This window comes from Atractosteus spatula, chromosome 4 (assembly GCF_055471065.1).
Source record: "Atractosteus spatula isolate fAtrSpa1 chromosome 4, fAtrSpa1.hap1, whole genome shotgun sequence".
In the NCBI taxonomy this organism is placed as follows: domain Eukaryota; kingdom Metazoa; phylum Chordata; class Actinopteri; order Semionotiformes; family Lepisosteidae; genus Atractosteus; species Atractosteus spatula.
Genome location: NC_142709.1, coordinates 60,635,554 through 60,654,785, shown reverse-complemented (window position 1 = coordinate 60,654,785; position 19,232 = coordinate 60,635,554). Strand labels below are relative to the sequence as shown.

The 19,232-nt window shown below is 40.3% G+C and overlaps 1 protein-coding gene across 3 annotated transcripts in view; it reads left to right on the top strand.

The window, feature by feature from the left end:
* The first annotated feature begins 4,235 nt into the window (after nucleotides 1-4,235).
* tnk2a (tyrosine kinase, non-receptor, 2a) overlaps nucleotides 4,236-19,232 on the top strand; it is a 57,154-nt gene continuing 42,157 nt past the window's right edge. For all 3 annotated transcript variants that reach the window (XM_088914481.1, XM_088914479.1, XM_088914480.1), the window contains exons 1-2: nucleotides 4,236-4,469; nucleotides 17,814-17,997. In XM_088914481.1, the coding sequence (XP_088770607.1) occupies nucleotides 17,950-17,997 (48 nt within the window). In that variant the 5' untranslated portion in view covers nucleotides 4,236-4,469; nucleotides 17,814-17,949. The remainder of the gene's footprint in view (nucleotides 4,470-17,813; nucleotides 17,998-19,232) is intronic.

Genomic DNA, 19,232 nt, shown 5'->3' with positions numbered 1-19,232 from the left:
TCCCTGTAAGCAAGAAATGATCTTGAGAGGCACTGCCAGCTCATCTTGGCAATTATGTGAATCTAATAAAATGTGACAAATTAGAAACGCAATGTCTTTGTACAGTAAAATAGGTATTTTCAATTAAATCCAATTTTCATCTAAAATAAATGCCTTGTCATCAAACTTTAGTGGAAGATTGTAGGTTCAAAACCCAGGTGAGACACTGCTGTTGTGCCTGCTCTTGAGCAAGATTTGCCAGGCTTTCTCCAGTCAAATACCCAGATATATTCATGGGTGCAGGTGTACGTTGCTAAGGATAAGTCTCAGCCAAATAAATTAGTAATTAAACTATTTTATTCCACTTCTGCTCTGAGCTTAGAAAAACGCAGCACCAGAACAAATGGCTTGGATGGGAATCTCCTTGGTCCTCCTATAGGACTGATTTACTGTTTTCAGTTTCACAAAACCTGAGTCATTATTGTAATCAGTTAACGATGGTGTCCTGGCACATACGTGAAATTCATCCTTCAGATAGCTGCTTATTCCTGGTAAGTCTTAAGTAGTTAGGAGGAAACCAGAACACCTAGCAAAAACCCATAGGAACATGCATACAGAGGTACAGAAGGTGCCCCATTCTAATATCGTATTCAGGACCCAAGAGCAGTGAGGCAGCAGTGCTAAAATACCACCTTTATAAAGGATGTTATTCATAGCCTTTTAATCGAACTGTCACTAAAAATGGGAGCTGTACACATTGGAGGCTGGAGAATTACAGATGTAACATCAATTCATACAGTATATAAAGGATGAAAACTAGACTTTTTGGGGTATAGTCATCTTTTACAACCTGTTATTAATAATCTACTGTGTGTTGACAATTAAGTTATTGAAATGATACAACTAAGCTAGAAGAATATTTACAAAACAATGGTGCCATGGTACCTTAAGAGATGCCTAACATGGATTTATAAAAGGTCTTTTTTTTCTCAAAAAACATCAAGAAAGAGTTGAAAACTCTAAAGCATGAAAATATTAACAATAATAACTTCATTCATGGAATGTTAAGGGTTCAAGCTAAAAGCTATTGCAATCTAAAGTGATGAATGCACATAGGCTGAATATTGATTAATAAGAAACAGCTTGTCATCTTAAAGGTATATAAGATGTAAAGGAACAAGTAATAGGTTTATTCCATGCTGAAAAGAGAAAACCGTTTTGGCTGTGAAGCCTTCTTCAGGTGTATATATACAGTATATGAGATGCAAGATGTATGTGTACTGTATATACGATGTATATACTGTAAGATATCCAATGCATAAAATATACAGTATATGCCATCTTAAGATAGTGACTCCTAACCCTAGTTGTGGGAGACCACTTTATCCAAAGGTTTCTGTTCCAGATTAGCTCAAAATCACCTGTGCTCATTATTGCTATTAATCAATCTGCTTCTTTAGACCTTTGGTTTACTTGTTTCTACACTAAAGCAAAAGTTTCACGTATACCCTATTTACAGCAATATGAATTTTTGATTACTTACTAAATTGATTAAGAAGCTACACAACTTCCAAACCTTTACAAATTGATCCTTGAAAGGTGACCAAAAAAGAAACAGCCGAAGTAGGACCAACATTGGCCATCCCTGGTCTAGCGCAGATAATATTGAGAGGAGATTTGACCCCAGAATATAGAATGCTTACCAGTAAAGATAGGGTCAACAAATGGGACTATTTCACTATCAGGAATGAAACCTGGACAAGGGGTCACAATTAGAAACTAAAAGGGAATTAATTCAGAGAATAGGAAACTTGGCAGCATGGTGACACAGTGGTTAGCATTACTGGCTCACGGCACTGGGTTCGGTCCTTGGGACGCTGTCTGTGTGGAGTTTGTATGTTCTCTCTGTGTTCGTGTGGGTTTCCTCTGAGTGCTCCAGTTTCCTCCCACAGTCGGTAGGTTAACTGGCTTCTGGGAACTTGGTCCTGGTGTGACTGAGCGTGTGTATCTGTGTGTGCCCTGTGATGGACAGGTGTCCCGTCCAGGGTGTACCCTGCCTTGCACCCTTTGCTTGCTGGGATAGACTCCGGCTCCCCCGTGACCCCGAATTGGAAGAAGTGGTTAGAAAATAGATGGATGGCTGGAATAGGAAACACCTTGTGGATGCTTGGAGATGGCTTCCCATCGGAGTGGTTGAGGCCACTGAACTACAGGATTAAGCAAGCAAAAGGAGTAAGCAGACTCCTCTCCTTTGTAGCATTTCTGATGTTTTTAAGTATACTTGAATTATAAAACAAGCTAGATTGTTTATAAATTATTTCGTTGTAATTGTCATTCTGAAGTGCGACCACAGTGTGGCAGTATAGTACAAACGATTAAACACGAATGCCTCCAAGTTATTTAAGCAAGAAATATGCAACATATTAAAAATCGGAGGTCACACTCAATATGAAGACATATTGCGTGGAACACCTCATCATGCACAACGGAATATACTTGAATATGCATGCACATAACACTCTATTTCTCTGCAGGTCTGGGGAAGGAGGCAGTGTAGTTAATCCACTGCAATAGCACACCAATGCCACAAGGTGTCACACTGCCTCCACCTTAGGCCAAATCTCCCAGTCGGCCCCCATAGGGGGTTTTTTAAAGGATGCACCTGGAGGCCCCTAAGTGGCTTAGGTGCTGTGTGATGTGTTGTGGATGCCCCGGCAGGAGTTCAAGTGCTACTGAGGGGCTTGTCCAGCCCTGGGCAGCTGGCTGTCTTGAGTCTTTATTCTTCCAGGATCTATCCAGTCCTGGTGCAGCACCACCACCTGGCCACAGCTCCTGGGCCCCGCCTGGCAAACCACCTCTGACAGCAGACCATGCACAGCGCAGGGGCTGTCCCAGGATGGCAAGGGTTTCAGAGAGCTCCTGTTCTTCAACTGGGGGGCTGTAGACCTCCTCCAAGCCAAAGGCCCATCCAGCCTGGTGTGCATCTTACTATCTTACTAGCTATCCCCGGGTGACAGCATGTGCATTGTCCCTCCTGTCCTGGAGACTGATCACCTACGATCAGACGCTCATTCCAGCAGACAAAGGCCAGTGTGTGTCCCAGTCTCTCTGGTAGCTGGCTGAGAGGGTGGGGAACTGTCTGACTGAAGCTCCATCGACCCGTCAATCTGGACGTGCACCAGGGTGGTTGGGGATCTTATGGATTCCTAATTCCTACACACAGGCACACCTCCTCGAAGACAGCTGACGCGAAGTTCATCCCCTGGTCACTGTGCAGCTCCTCCGGAGAGACCCAACGTGCTGGACATGCCATCCAGAGGGGTATCTGTCATGGTGGTGGCGCTCTGGCCTGGCAGTGCATGAGGCCATTTAGTAAAGCAGTCTGTGGCCACCAGGACCTATCGGGTACTGGACGCAGCAGGGAAAGAGGTCCAAAACATCCACCCCCACCCGCTCTCTGGGTGCCCCTGCCTGGAACAAACGAAGGTGGGCATGAGAGATTTCCTGGGGACCCTTCTGTGCCAAGCAGAGGGTGGCAGGTCTGGCAGTCCTGCCCCAAGTCCTGCTGGCTCTGGCCGCAGTCAAACAGCTCCTGGAGGCACCGCATGGTCTTGTTTAGCCAGGCTGACCGGAGCCGGGCAGGCAACGCACTGACTGCAGCACTGCGGCACTACTGCCATGTCTTTCCTGCCCAATGGCTCCCAGCCCTGCATACTTGTTATAAGTTCACTCAGCTGGTAAAAGTTCCTTTGATCCTTAAGTCCGTTGGCAACAGTTTGGGGAGCCTGGCTCTGCCCGACCTTATTGTTCCAGCAGTATCAATGTGTATCTCAGTGTGTCAGTGTCTGTAAGGCCCAGTGTCTACAAGTAACCTTTTTTTTCCCACCGTAGCCTCACTTTGTTGTGGTTGCAAGCGAGGGCACTGAGCTCTTTTACTTCATTTTATAACCCAAGTGTCTCATAAAACAATAGTTTTTGTAGGGTTTATCAGATGGTACTTGTAGTTATAATTTATTGTAAGCATCAACTGTATGTGAATTTTGCAATGGGAGTATTGAACTATTCACCTAATCCTCAGTTGTAAAACAAAGAAATGCGTCCATTGCGTTACGTTTTAGTTAAGCGCAGTTATTTAGTGGCAGATGCGATCGCTCATGGATTCACGTACAGAAATGTTGAGCTCTCCGCCGCCTTGTGACTTCAGTGTGATGGCGGTTGCCTGTCTCTTTAAGAGTGGGCTGAATGAGAGCATGTGCAGAGCGGGTTTGTGTTGAGAGTGAGCGACGCTAGTAATCCCTAACACGGGAAGAGATCGCGTAAAACGGGGGGGAAGGCAATCAATTAAAACAGTTTTTGTGGGACTTCTAAGGTTATCGTGGGGAGGGCTTTTAAGAAACTCGAGCCCGCGTTGCGGTGGTGAAGAAGTTCGCGGCAGGGGAGGTTTACATCCGACGTGGCGACAAGAAAAGAACACGAGCTGCAGCTGACAGGTAATACTCAGTAGATAAGAACAGGGCTCGTGTGACAGTGCAGGTAGAGTCATGCAGGCTGATTCATCTCTTATAGGAGCCCTTTACAAATGTACGAATGCATGAAGTCTTCTTTACCTGTAAAAGGTAGTGGCACTTTTCGAGCTACACGTTACACAGTGAGGCTTTCCTAACGCGTTGCTTTTGTTGTGTCATTACAGTTGCAACCCCAGACAGTATTTTGCATGTGTGCCACACGCATTATGTACTGTATGCCTGATACTGTTTGTGTGGGTTTATGCTTTATTTTCCTTTGTTTGTTTAGGATATTCTGTTGTGCTGCACTTCGTAACATCGGTATGTTAGTGTTGATGATTAAATATTCAGCACAGTGCGTTTAAATCATTCTGTTTCGTGTATCGCATCGCTTGTTTTAAAGGGCCGGCTGCATGTCTGTCGTCTATTCAACATCACTCTGTACCAGTGCAGACAAAGAGATTTGTGTAGGAGTTTAACATGTTCTTCAGTGTGCATTAGGGAGGCTGCGCCAAACTATATAGCAAGCAAAACTGCATTACACCTGCGCTTCCATTGTTATGAAATAAATTTGCCGCAGGACTTCCTGCCAGATTATTGCAGCCTAATGAAAAAAAAAACGCTTTTATCACTCAATTTCAGACATCCCGTCACTTAGTGGGTTTTATTTCTGTGTCAGTTCTCAATCCTGACTGAGACTGAGTTCTGTTTTTTTTCCTCGGGGACTGTGTTACTCAGAACTCTGTTGAGCTGTGGTCATGGTATGCTGTAGCAGTGTACTGTGCATTACAGTGTGGTGCTCAAGTCACTGAGGGCTGGATTCCTTTGATGCATCTTTCTTTTAGCTGCTGATTTAAACAGATTCTTTTATGTCCTCTTGGTAAAATAATTAGACCAGTCATGTCATGAAGATTAGAAGAGGAATGATAATCAGAAGACATGTAGCTCCTCAAAGACGGGAGATCCCCTCCCCTGTGATCCAGCCCTTTCCAGTCCTGGTCCTGGAGAGGTGGTGAGTCTGCAGGGTTTCTAGGTCTCTTCAAAGCTTCAGCACCCAAAGAGCTGAAAGAGGCTGTTAAATCTGTCTAGTTGTGTCAGTAACTAGTTGGTTTAGCTCATTAAGAGGTGAATAGGAATGCAGACATACTGTACCATCCCTTCAGGAGCAGAATTTAACAGCCCTGCGATACAACATCATCAACAGTTATGGGTGTAGTGTCAAATTGTGTATTGTACTGTTGTATGCATGTTGAAAACAATTGACGAACTACTGGTGAGTTCTGTATTTAATTGTGGATTGAATAAGTAGGATATAGGTAACATAAATGTAAATGTCAGAAAATGTTAAAAACTTGCTTGGACTTAATACTGTATACTGTACGTGTAGTGTTGTTTCGGTTACGTAATGGGTTAGGCTTTTGAGAGGTGAGCTAATGTTTATTTTTCACTGATGAACAACAAAGTCTTTTGACTTCGGTTTCAGATTAATTAAGTTGAATGTGACGTGAACTGAATTTAAAAGCCACTGTGAGCTCACACCTGAAGAAGGCTCCATGGCCGAAACGTTGTGTTTTCTTTCCTCTTTTTTTTCAGCATGGAATAAAATCTATTACTTGATCCTGTATGATATAGGCCTTTTAAAAGTTCAAGGAAACCATTTAAAGCACCAGTTTTCCTCTGATTGAAACTCTTTCAGGTTTAGAATTCTATTAGATGTCTTTTCTTCTTTGTGCTTTGCTTTAAGTATGCTGCCTTCTTTTCCTGAAGTCTTCAGATGGAGTAGTTAAGCATACTGTATTTTTCTCAGATCCTGTTTTTGTGTTATAAAATATTTAACATTAATGATGTTCTTCAACTGAGTATGAGTCAGTGGAGTTATTTAAAAAAGGCGTGACTTTTCAGTCGTGCAGAATCCCAGTACTCTGTTTGATATATCCTTTACATAAAATAGAAGCTCAGGTACTACTTTATAAGGGGGAATGTTAAAACAGGCTGGAGAGCAAGGGTTAGTTCTTTTAATATTTGCACATGATTGTTTTGCAATTGTGCTGAGAAGTTTTGAAATCCTGGCGTTAAAATTAGGACTGCATGAAATTTCCCATGGATGGTCATTTTCTTCTGTAGCCAGTAAGGTTATGTTATTGTGTGCAGTTTGTTCATAGTGAAACTTGTAGATTTGTTGTTATTGCAAAAACATCTGCAATTACAGGCTCTTTCTCCCCATAAAACAAAGTAATCGTAGCAGATCAGGGGTAGATAAACGAATTGTGAGGTAATGGTATTCTTGATATTCTATAAAGACTCCAGTAGAAGGAAACCTTTTGCAAACTATATGATACATGCAGACTACATTTTGTAGTTGACATTTTTAACTCTTTGTAGTGTGTGTTTTTTACAAATATAACTTTTTACAAAAAGAAGTAGGAGAACTGCTCCAGTTTCTGTGGCATGGTTATATCACTGAAACTAGTTGAAAGCCTTTAGAAGAACCTCACCTGGAATGTATGAACAAAGTGTTGCATAAAGTTAATTTGGGGATTTCAGAGGGATCAGAAAATGCTATTATGATCCATTACAGAGGCAACAATTAGTCCTGTCACTGCTGGAGGGCATGGAATCGTATTTGGCTGTACAGTACTGGCTATGACTAGATACATTTCTGGGTTTCCCAGAATGTTCAGACCCAGTCTCGCTAGTCTTGAACTTGTGTAAACCACTTATGGTTAGGCCCATTTTACTGGCTGTTGTAAGTACAAAAGAAGATGATATGTGTGGTTTACAATGTGTTATTTCACTGACAAGCCTATGTATGCTGTGACAAATCACACAATGCATTTCTCTTGTGAAGCTCTTGATTTAAAAATGTTAGCTTTTGAACTATATACTTTTAAAATATCTGGTATTTAATGCTCTCTTTTTTGTTGACATTTATACTGTTGTTCTTCATTTGGGAAGAAACCTAATAAATAGACCAGGAGTTCATTTTTAAAGTATAAGGGATTCATGTTCCCTTTCTTCTTGGCCAGTGAAAGTTCAGGAGAAACAAAGAACATGGTTTCCCATTGTGACAAATGACTTGGCGTCAGATTTAAAGATATGGTTCTCTTAAGCTTGAGTGTACAAATCAAGTAAATCTCATTATTTAAGAGTGGTTTGTCTCTGATGAAGTGGGGGAAATAAAATCGAAACAGGTTAAATGCATTGTTTAAACTAACATTGGACTAAAATAACCTTTTTTTTACCACTGACAATGTCAGAGCTCAAATCTCAATGATTCCAGACCTGCTGACTATTGATGTAGAGACTACATTTGACACCTCCTTCATTCCACTCTGTTAACGTTAAGAAGCGAATTAAAAAATTCCGCTGTGGTGAACTTGTGGTAGAACGGAATAAACAGACCATTGGCTTGTCACTGCATACTCAGGTAACCTATGGTAAATCAACAGATGGTCCTTAGCACATGAGGGTGAAAGCAAACGAAAGTGAGACTTGAGAAAGATAAGTATTTGAGTGGGTAAAGGTTTATTCCATGCTAAAAGGAAAAGAAAAGAGACACAAAGTTTTGGTTATGGTTATTATTTGAGTGATACATTCTGTAACATTTAATTAGTAATTTTGTATGTTTGTTTGAAATAAAGTGTACAGTGTGAAATGCAAAATACATCAATATAAACAGTGTTGTTTTATAGTTTTCCTCTGGCCTCCCTGCTTTTAAGTATGTTGAACAATTTAGAGACACATTTAATGGTGCGGTTTTTCATATCTCCTGACTTGAGCAGGTGGAGGTAATAACAAGAAGCTGCAACAGAATATTCTGATCCAATTGCATGGGGGTTGGGGTGAGTACAAGAAATAACACCGATTCAGAAAAATAAGCCACCCTTTTTGACGGTTGTCTGATCTTCATTCAGTTTTTATTCCTGCTTCTATAGTATATGTAGAAGGCTAGATCATGTTGTGTTTTCTGGGTTTATTAAGCACACAAATGCAGTTGGAGATACCGTATCATAAGAGCGATCATAATGTGGTGTCTGGGGACGGAATTACTGTAAATTCAACAAAAGTGCCAAAGGGAGTCACCGCTGTATAAGAATGCCAGCATCAGATAGAATGTTGATTTGGGTTGGAAGCTTGGAATATGAGCATGATAGGAATTCCCTTCGTTCCATCCGAAAATGGTAGGTTTCCATATCAATGTGTTCTTGTAAAAATATCAGGGCAATTCATGAGGAGTAATGCATGGATCAGTTTGGTAAAACTCTTGACACCAGTTGTGTTCTGATATTGGGAAAGGGCAGCGTTTAGTTTGCTTTGTAACCTTTGTGTTTTGTTGGCTTCAGATGACTAAATGAAGCCAACTGGTTGTGCTAAGAAAAGCAATGTGATGTTAGTGTAGACCAGCAAGCCAGGATTTGCTGATGCTAAGACGAATTGTGGCGCATTGCCGTTTGTGTCGATAGAGCCACAGTGCCTGCATTGTGCACCATTGGCCTTGGCAATCCACTGTGCAAGGGATGGAAATTGTCTCTCTGTTTCAGGGAGGCCTTTCCTTCAGTGCTTGTGGGGTAAGTGAAATAGATTATGCTTTTGAGCTGACTTTATGTCATGTAGATAGTTTTAAATATAGTTAAGTTTTGAAAAAGAAAAATGTTGACAATCCACATTAGTTCAATTAAGGGAAGGCCTTATTCATTTTAAGGTCCCTGACATTCATTATCAGCCACACAGATGTACTTTTATAGCTTGTAGAAATGGAATCAGCTTTCCTGCAGTACAAAGGTGAATGCAGGGGTGTCTGTTAGCCTCTCCAAGTGTTAGTCAGCAGCTGTCACTTTTGTTTCAGTTTGTGGTTTTGGCTTTACCGAGGCTGTTGTATCTGCGTCTGTTTTGTGCGTGGGTGTAAAATGTTCAATAACTGCTGCCTCCAGGCCTCATATCCGGGGGATGGTTTGATAAACCTGCATGTAAAGGCAGGCTATAAGTACGTTTTTGTAACTTTGCATCTCACTGTTTTAGAGATTCTTGATTTTTTAAAAAGAAATTAAGTTCAGACAATGGGAGCTTTAGATGGCTATCACTGAAACCTGCAGGGTGTGGTATCTTCCGTAAACCTGTAAAATCATGCGAGGTCCTGTATCCCAAAACTTTCAAAAACATGCACTTGGGGATTGGAAACCAACAGCTGCAACAAACTCCATTATCATTATTAACAAAATCCATTATCCCTCCCCCAACGATCTCTTTCTGCTCTGGACCAACCCAGAGTGCACAGTTGGTAGAGATTTACCCCCAAAAGACTTTTAATTGGATTTGCTGCCAATCTGCATATTTCAGTTTATTGTCTCAATTATTGCTGTCATTTACTGTATCTTATCATACTTCGAAGTCTTCAGTTTTGAGCAATTTGATGCTGAATAAATTAAGTTTAAGTGTGAGTATATCATTGTGTTTTATACATGAATTCATCCACATACACATGGTGCTTTTATATAGAAACCCCATGGTAGAAGTCTTTTGCTAGGCACTGTCGTTTTGTGTTTTTTCAATAAACTCTTAGTTGTAAGTTTTAATATTTGTCTTGCTAGAAGGTAGATGTGCTGTTTTTAGAAATGGTGGTAGTTGTTTTCTTCATATGTTAAACAACCCCCTCTTTCTCAGTGAATTATGAATACCTGGTATTATATTTCATATAATATGGACCATGGTTCTCCTCACACAATGTGACTTGGTAAAGGTCTAGTTTTTGTGCTTTACAGGGATGATTACATTATTCTGAGCAATGAAACTTTTCTTTTAAGTTTCCTCTTTGTCTCTTAAGCACCCCCTTACTGTATATCTAATATGTTAACTTTTGCGCAAGAAGACTGTGTGTGCCCAGTCGGTAAAGAGCTTTCTTTCACTGTTCCCGTTGCAATGCAGACTGCAAATGCAAATGTTAGAAATGATGTGAAAGGGACGGCCGTGTGTGTTCAGGAAACTGCTTCTGTTCTGTTCTGAATAACAAAAAATCTGCTCTGAGGCACAGGCCATGGGTGGAGTGGGTGGATTCTAGAATTTCCATTCACTATTTATTTATTTGCTTAGCAGACGCCCTTATCCAACTTACAATATATATGTTACTCTCTATATTTAAATTTAAATTCTGTAAGAACAAGGAACAACAGTGCAGGTACCATAAGGTAAAAGTAAATTAAAAAAAATGACAGGCTAGCAAAAGCTAGAAGAGTAATGTGAGAGTAGCTCCAACTTAATGATATAGCACGAACTAAAACATTATATTGTGTGGGTAGAGAGTAGAAGTGTAATCTCATTTTAGGTATGTAGGCCATGTATACCATGAATAATTATAAGTGGCAAATTGTACATTACAAATTGTGCATTTTCAGTTTGAGAACTGAAAAAGATTAGCACTGTACAGTGCAAGAGTTGTTGAGGGACATACAGTAGCAGAGAGCTGAGAGATGGTAAAAGACTGAGCAATTCTGATTTTTGTACGCAATCCATTCAACCCGTGAGTGGCAAGGGCTAAGATCAAAGTGTTTAGAAAGGTGAGAGGTTACAGGAAGTCTGTCAGGAGGGAAATGGCTCAGAGAGTGAAGATGGGCAGGACAAGAGTAGTTGAGACAACAACAGAGGAGAGCTAGTCTTTTTGATTGGATGCATTCCATAATAGGGAGCTAGTCAAGAGACTAAAGATTTCTGGAGGAGAGGCTGCAGAATTCGGGAGGAGTTAGGGTGGGTGGGCAGTGTTGGCAGAGAGGCAGGCCAAGAGGGAGTTGTAGAAATCCACCAGGTGGGAGAGTTCCAGGGGCTACAGTAGAGCTTATAATGACTGTTGGTAGACTACTAGACGATAAACTGAATACAGAAATAGATTTGAAACAGATGAGTGAGTAGTGATGAGAAAGAAGAGTGAAGATAGCAGTAAGTATCCAAGACTGAGGACAACTGAGGTCTCCAATTTCTTTTCATCTGTGTGCGACTTGGTTCTGGCCAAGAGGAGCACAGGGGGGAAAAGAGTGATGGAAAGGTGAAGTGCAGATCAGATGGTGCTCAAAGGATGAGATAAGGACAGAGAAGAGAGTGGAGTTAGTAGAGTCTGGTGAATAAGTTAATAGTTGAAAGCAGGGAGAGTGCAGAGTGAGTTAGAGTAGACGAAGATGGAGATCAGAGGTTGTGGAGCAAGGTGACACTGGCAGACGTTGGAAGATGAAGACATGGGGGTGAGGAAAGGGATATTATTGATAAATTATAGATATTATAGATAAATATAGAGATGGTAATAGTCAAGGACTGTGACAGAGACTGGGGGGCCCTGAAGAAGATGCTATCTAAGTGTGCTAGATGTGTGTGAGTGGGGGAATGGCAAGGGAAAGGAGTGGAAAGTGTGAGATGGAAGTAGATGGAAGTGGAGCTGCATGTAGACTGGTGAACGTTGACGTCGGCTAGAAGATTTGCTGAAGGAGAGAGAGACTGGAGTTAAGAAAGGAAATAGGCCCATTCATCAAGAAAATGAGTATGATGACTGGGTGGGCAGGAGAGAACAATGGTAGGAAGTCAAGTAGGGGAATTGTATTCTGACAGCATGAAACTCAGAGGTGGTGATGGAGAGAGAGGCAGGACAGGGAACAGTCAGGAAAGTGAGCAATAGTCCAGTCCAGTATGAGTGACACAGGAGAGGGATCTTAGAGGAGCTTTAGGTTTCAGTAAGAAAACCCAGTGCAAGATAGGAGTTAAAACTGGAGGTGAAGTCAGTTTTGTTTGATGCTGATTTGCATTTCCAAACACTGAAATTTTACAAGGCCTTGGAATGAGAGAAGAGGAAATTGGCAAGGAAATTGTGTCAGAAGAGGTGGAACCACACCAGCAGGGGGAGCATGAGGTTGTTAGTGAGGAGGGAGGGAAACGGGGATTTAAAAATGAGTCATAACGAGGAGGAACAGAGCAGAGGAGGATAAGAGGCACACAGGTAGGTAAGGGAAGCCAGGACCATGAGATCTGAATGGGGATGGACAGATGGCGGGTGTTCCTTGTCCTGGAAAAGGTGTGACTTCGTGAGAACTTGCCAAGTTTAATTATAGTCTTCCTTCACCATCCTATCCTTGATCAGCTCAGTTCTTCATTGAATCTTCCTTCAGTCTGTTTTAGAACTTAATACAGTAAGTGCAGTTATAATCCGTTTATACTACAAATCTCTCAGTTTGCAATTCCTTCATCTGACAGATGTTATTTTTGATGGTTCCCTGGTGGAAATCTTTCCTTTTTAAGGTCCTATAAAATCTTGAAATAGGATATTTTTTTAACTTAATTTGGACACTTAAAATAATGTTTATCTGTTTATTTTTATATTACTGTACATTTATTAAGACTGTTTTCCTTGGCCTAGTGATATATTATAAATATTAAACTTAATTTTACGTTAGGACTTGCAAAACATAATGTAATACCTGAGTATGACCAACAGCTGCTGTGTCTTACTGTTTGCTAATTGTTTCGGATTAATATTTTGGGGAAAGAAACAAAGAAAGGGTGGCAAATTTGTTGCATTATTATCACTGAAAGCTTACTTCATCTGAGATAATTACTGCTAGAGTTAATAAGAGTTAAATGGACAATGTGCTCATTGAATACATTCAATGATAAAGGTCACACCTCTCCGATAAATTACATCTTCTTAACCTGATGCACTCTGTTAGCTCAGCAGCTACACACCCACTACAATAACCAACTAATATGCACTGTTCATATACAGTATAGGGTGAGGTTGCATTGCATAAAACAAAGAGTGAGTGGGCTAAGTTTCTGTGGGTTAGTGATTATGCGGAGGTGAAAATGATGTAACAGGACTGAACTGCCGTGCACTTTACAATTAAAGTGTACTACAGGAAACAAGAAAAGCTCTGATGTTGTAACCTTTGGCTTGCATTGCTGCAGTGTTAAATGTAATTGTTTTATGGAGTGCTTTACACTCAGTAGTTGACATGTCACGTTTTCATTTTAATCAGAAGTGCATGTTCGTATGCATCAGACATAGAAACTCAAGCAATACAATTTCACACAGAGAGGGGTGTTGTATGTAAGTGAACATTTGACTTATTTTAACATGTCCTTAATTTCATGTTTCTTTTTTCTCCAGCTTCAAAAATATCATAATATTTGCATCTTAACATCTCCTTATGGGTCTGTATAGAACAACAATATAAATAAGAAATACTGTAAAATTATATTCTAGAGTATAAGTGCTGTAGCTTTTAAAACAGTAGTTGGGCATTTTCATCTACAGTATCATCTATCTAGGGCCAGCAGCCATATCACCCTGCAACTCACAACTGGCAACCCACCGAAGCTAAGCAGGTGTGAGCCTGGTCAGTACCTGGATGGGAGACCTCCTGGGAAAAACTAAGGTTGCTGCTGGAAGAGGTGTTAGTTTGGTCATCAGGGGGTGCTCACCCTGCGGTCCATGTGGGTCCTAATACCCCAGTATAGTGACCGGGACACTATACCGTAAACAGGCGCTGTCTTTCAGATGAGACGTAAAACCGAGGTCCTGACTCTCTGTGGTCATTAAAAAATCCCAGGGCGTTTCTCGAAAAGAGTAGGGGTGTAACCCTGGCCTCCTGGCCAAATTTCCCATTGCCCCTTACCACTCATGGCCTCCTAATAATCCCCATCTATGAATTGGCTTCATTATTTTGCTCTCCTCTCCACTGATAGCTGATGTGTGGTGAGCGTTCTGGCGCACTATGACTGCCGTCGCATCATCCAGGTGAGGCTGCACACTGGTGGTGGTGAAGGGGAGTCCCCGTTAGCTGTAAAGCACTTTGAGTGGAGTGTCCAGAAAAGCACTGTATAAGTGTAAGCAATTATTATTATTATCTATCTGGCATTTTCATCTATGCTTGGGTTTTCAACTTGGTCGTGCAATATATTTATATTTATAATGTGCAATATACCTTTTTGTGTAATGTTCTGGTTTGTTCTTTGTATATTCTGGACTGTGAGCAACTCTTCTTAGTGCACTTCTCACTGACTGTACTGATTGTATTGTATGTATTGTATTGTTGTATTATTGTATCATTTCGTTTCACAGTGCTGTGTTGACTGTGTTAAGCTGCTGTTGCACTGCAATTTCCTTCACGGGATCAATAAAGTATCTATCTATCTTTATACATCATGCCTGTGCATACATTATGTGTGTCTTTTATACAGCATGGATATGTGTAGATTAAAATGTTTAATTTATTAATTATAAAAGACATAACATTTGTATGGAATTGGTCTTTTATTAGAACTTTTTTTTGTTTTTGAAGTATTTTCAGAGAGGTTTTCATGCTACTTAATTTAACAACAAAAGCCTAGTTTAATATTTTTTAATTTAGTGATGAGTCCCAATTTCCTTCTCTCATTCTTTCTGGTAGTGATGCATTTGGAAAGTAACTGCAGTGATGTTAGTCTGTACTCTGCTCCTTGTGCTACGTCACATAAAGCAGTGTTTCTGAAAGCGTTTTTTGTCTAAAGTGGTGTGAGGTCATCATGGGGCTTATATAAGACACTCGTATTAAAGAATGTCTTCAGTGACTTCGAATGATTGCATTGTTTGAACTGTAGCTTGTTGACTTTATTACGAAGTCAAGGCTGTGATGAAATCTGCTATACTATCTGCATCTGAATCACCAAAAGAAGTTAATATTACAGGTCTTTTATGCCACAGTATACATGGGACTTCATTTAAATAGCTTTGTCAGTAGAACAGGTTTGTTTCAGAAAAGTTATAAATTCATGCTGCAGTTTGTGTAGAGTCTTAGTTCTAAGTTTATATTCAAGCAGAAGCACCTAGTGTTTAAATAAAGTCATACTGTAAATACTAAAAGTGTTTTGATGTAGTTACACTGATGTTATGAAATGGATTTAATCCTTTTTAAGTAGAAGTGAACATGTTTTATATTTTGTTTCTTGTGAAAGTGGATTCCCTTAAAGTGTATTCATTTTTTTCTAAACGGAATATTTTCTTTCTGTTCTGCTTGTATTTTTTCTCACCACTTGGGCAATGAGTTTTTAATTTGGCTAAGGTACTGAATGCTGGCATATGAGCTGTGGAATGTGTAGTAAAAGTCAAGTGAAAGAACATGACAAGCAAAACATGACGAATTATTTTGTATATACAAAGAATCAGCTAGAATTAGCTACGCTGTGTTGCTAATTGTGCCCAACATTATAATTAGGAAGCTGTTCTTTGAACATGACATGCTCTCTTAAAAAGCACCATAATATAAAATTGACCGGTTCTGTCCCTGTCAATCATGCAGTTTGGATAGGACGGTTTTGTCTCTCCTCACTCCTGCAGAGTGGAAATGAAATATTCACAAAGGGTGGTGTTGCAGCTCTGCTGGGTTTGTAGGAGTCCTGTCTTTAGCCTGATGGAACCCCTGAGTCCTTTGTTCATTTAGGCATTTACTTTGTGAATTCTTGCACTTCTGCCTGGGTAAATACTTCACAAGCTTGTGCTGACATTAATTTGTTTTATTATGAAAAGCTGCTGAGATGGCTTTCAGCCTAGGAATGTCCCAGCGAGCAGTATAAACTTGACACAAGCTCAGCATTCAGCTGATGAGCTTGAAACCGAAACACGGACTCAGTCCTAGAATGTGGATGGCCTTCCCTTGGGCCTGGAGAAATGTTTAATTTGGAGCAGCACTGTGAGGGTGGCATTTTTGTTCCACTTAAAAAAGGAGTCCAGCCCTCTTTGCTCTGACATAATGTTTGTGTTTGGGCTGGGAAGTCAAACTGCGCTGCAGGAAGTTTACTGAAATTGCAGGGAAGGAAAGCAAGGGGCTTGTGTTTTTGGCAGGACAAAAGAGCCTTTGTTGGAGGTAGCAAAGAGTGGCTTTTTGTACTTTTTGTACTTTAGGTGGGTGTGCAGTCAATTGAATCACCCCAATTCAACAGCTGGGAGTAAGACATTCCTCACAAATGGCAAAATCCCAGACACCATAGTAGATATTAACATTGGTACTTGCTTCATAGAATTACATGTACATTGTCATTCGATAGGTGACAGTGTATTCTTTAAAAGACTAGTTTATTTAACATGTATGTTTAAGCTGGAAGTAAACAATGAGGCACATTGTACTGTGTTGTAATGACAATAATATTTGGAGTGCAGCAGGACATTATAAAACATATACTGTACCATGGCTTCTTAGTGCTGCAGTTTATTAACACTTAGTGAATCACATTTACTTATTTTTAAATGTTAATGTCCAGACATACTATATACATGTCCCTTGGATAGTACATGTATAGATTGCTGCTTGCATTTATTGACATAAAAAGATGCTGCGTAAGCCAGATATTTGCTCTTATGGCTATTCTCAAATCTTATTGCAAATCGCGTAACTATGTAATTTAAAATGTCCTTTTACTAAAGTTCTGCTGTACTGTACGTATCACATTGACAGGAAGAAAGGATTTTTTGGAAACCAGTGCCAGAAACATTCCTTCACTGTGGTTTGCCAATGTTCAGGGTACATGATTGTTCTTATTGCGCAGACAGGGAATTCGTCATCCTCATTAACGATGTCCCGACATTTTCACAGAGAACCGCAGAACCATTCAGACCTCTGTGGGTGTTTGAATGGAGCAGACGTACCAATAGCAGCGTGATACAAACTGGGTGCTCACTGAGAAATCACGTTTATTCTCTGTCCAATTAGATTAAATATATTTAAAAAAAAAAACAGAAATTATGTTTAAGACACGTTACACTGATTCTCTGAATTTAGCGCATTTTCCACAACAGCTTCAGTAAATGTTTCTTGTTCCCCTTCTGTGAATGGATATTTTACTCTCCCAGATTTCCACCTAGAAGCTAAAGCAGCAGCTACTGCTCAGTGTGAATCTTTCTTATCTTCTGAAAAGTAATAATTCTTCCCAGTTCACAGCAATCTAAAAATCTTCTTTTATAATGAATTCATGTCTCTCATGATACTATGATATTTAACCATAAGCCATGTTATTATTAAATGGTGAATATATTCGATTGTTTTTAGTTATCATGGATGATATTCTATGTAAATACTATTCTTTCAGGGTTTTATTTTTATTTCACTTTATTTCTTTGTAGTGTTTTTAGTGTTTTTACTTGTTAATGGTAATGCTTGTCACAAATAGAATATAGCAGATGTTTATGATAATTTTATTGCACTTATTTTGCTTCATTGCCTTCACAGATATCACGCGTAATCGTGATATGAATTCAGAAACACTACCCTGATGTACCTAAACTGAAATCCGTGCCTTTCTCCTTATTAGTGTTTTTTATTGCAGGTGTGCTGTACCACAGTGAGAAAAAGCTTCAATGGATTGCAATGGTCAAAACCTTCTGATGGATTGACAAGATGGAGCCCACAGAGTCGCAGTCTTAGCCCATAATGGACTACGGGAACAGTGATCCTGTTTGTGGATGAACTCCAGTGACAGAAAGAGCTTTGTTACAGAGTCGCAGCAAAAGGTTTGCACCTTGACTGATACGCGTTCTGCACCACAGTTAAAATTCTGGCAAGTTCTTCACTTTGCTTGGAAAAAACTTAATCAATTGTGGCAACCTGAGTTGGATGAGGATGAATCAGTTTACTGTTTGGTGCAAATGCCATGTTTTTACACAGCACACGAATCAGTGTGGTTTCAGGGTGAGAAACTACAATTACATAAAGATCATTTCATGAATGTTTAAAATCAGCTTAAACAGCTTAAAGATGGCTAGCCTGTTCCAAAACCAGCAGGTTCACTCATCGTGAACCAAGTTTCCCATCTCTGATTTGCCTGAACGTGCCTTCCGTGTGTAGTAGATATTGTCAAACTCATAGCAGGGCACTGCTTTTCATGCGTGACTGTCCTTCCTTTATCAACACACCTTTGCTACACACACACACTTGTTTCCTTGGCATACTCTCTCACTGTACGCTTCTGTGAGCTTTTGCTTTCTTTGCATTCAGAAATTGAGTCAGTGAAGTCAGCATTTGGCCATGTGTGCACGTGGCCAGCCGTTATCTTTAAAATGATGCCTGGTATTGCCATGGAGAAGCGGCACGTTGCCTTGGGCTCATCACAAAGCAGATTATTGTGTTGCAGTGCTCTCCTTGTTCAGACTCACCAGGGTAGCTTGCCTTTGACTGTCTTGTTGCCCCTTTATATGCAAGGTCTTTGTCCAACATCCATGGGCACAAAATAGGCTTTCTATACTGCTCACCCTGAACTGTTGCTGAGAGGTGTTGTTGTAATGGTCTCTGTAAGAAGGAATGAGCCGAGGGCTAATGGATGGGTGCTACACTAAGGGTTTTCCGGGTGTTGTCCTTGACTTGAATGCTTGTTGGAAGAGTTCTGTTAGCAGTCTATTAATGACTTGGGTACAAAACCTTCTGACCCTGGAGGTTTATTAACTGCTTCTAATACTTGTAACACTTCTACATCACCTATGCTAACACTATTTAATCGATTTAATCTAGACATTTTTATATATTTGTTTTGTGCCGTATGGTGACTGTATAGACTGTACTGGAAGAGGTTAAGAAAGCCCTATGGAATATGTAAGATATTTAAACCAGGTTTTAGATATTTAAACTAGGGCCATTGAAGTTCCCAAGAACGTGTTTATAAGATTACGGGTGTTAACCCTGGTGTCTTGGCTTGATTTTAGTTAAAGTTTACTCAGTCTGGCCTACCTAAATTTTCCTCTCTTATTGAAGC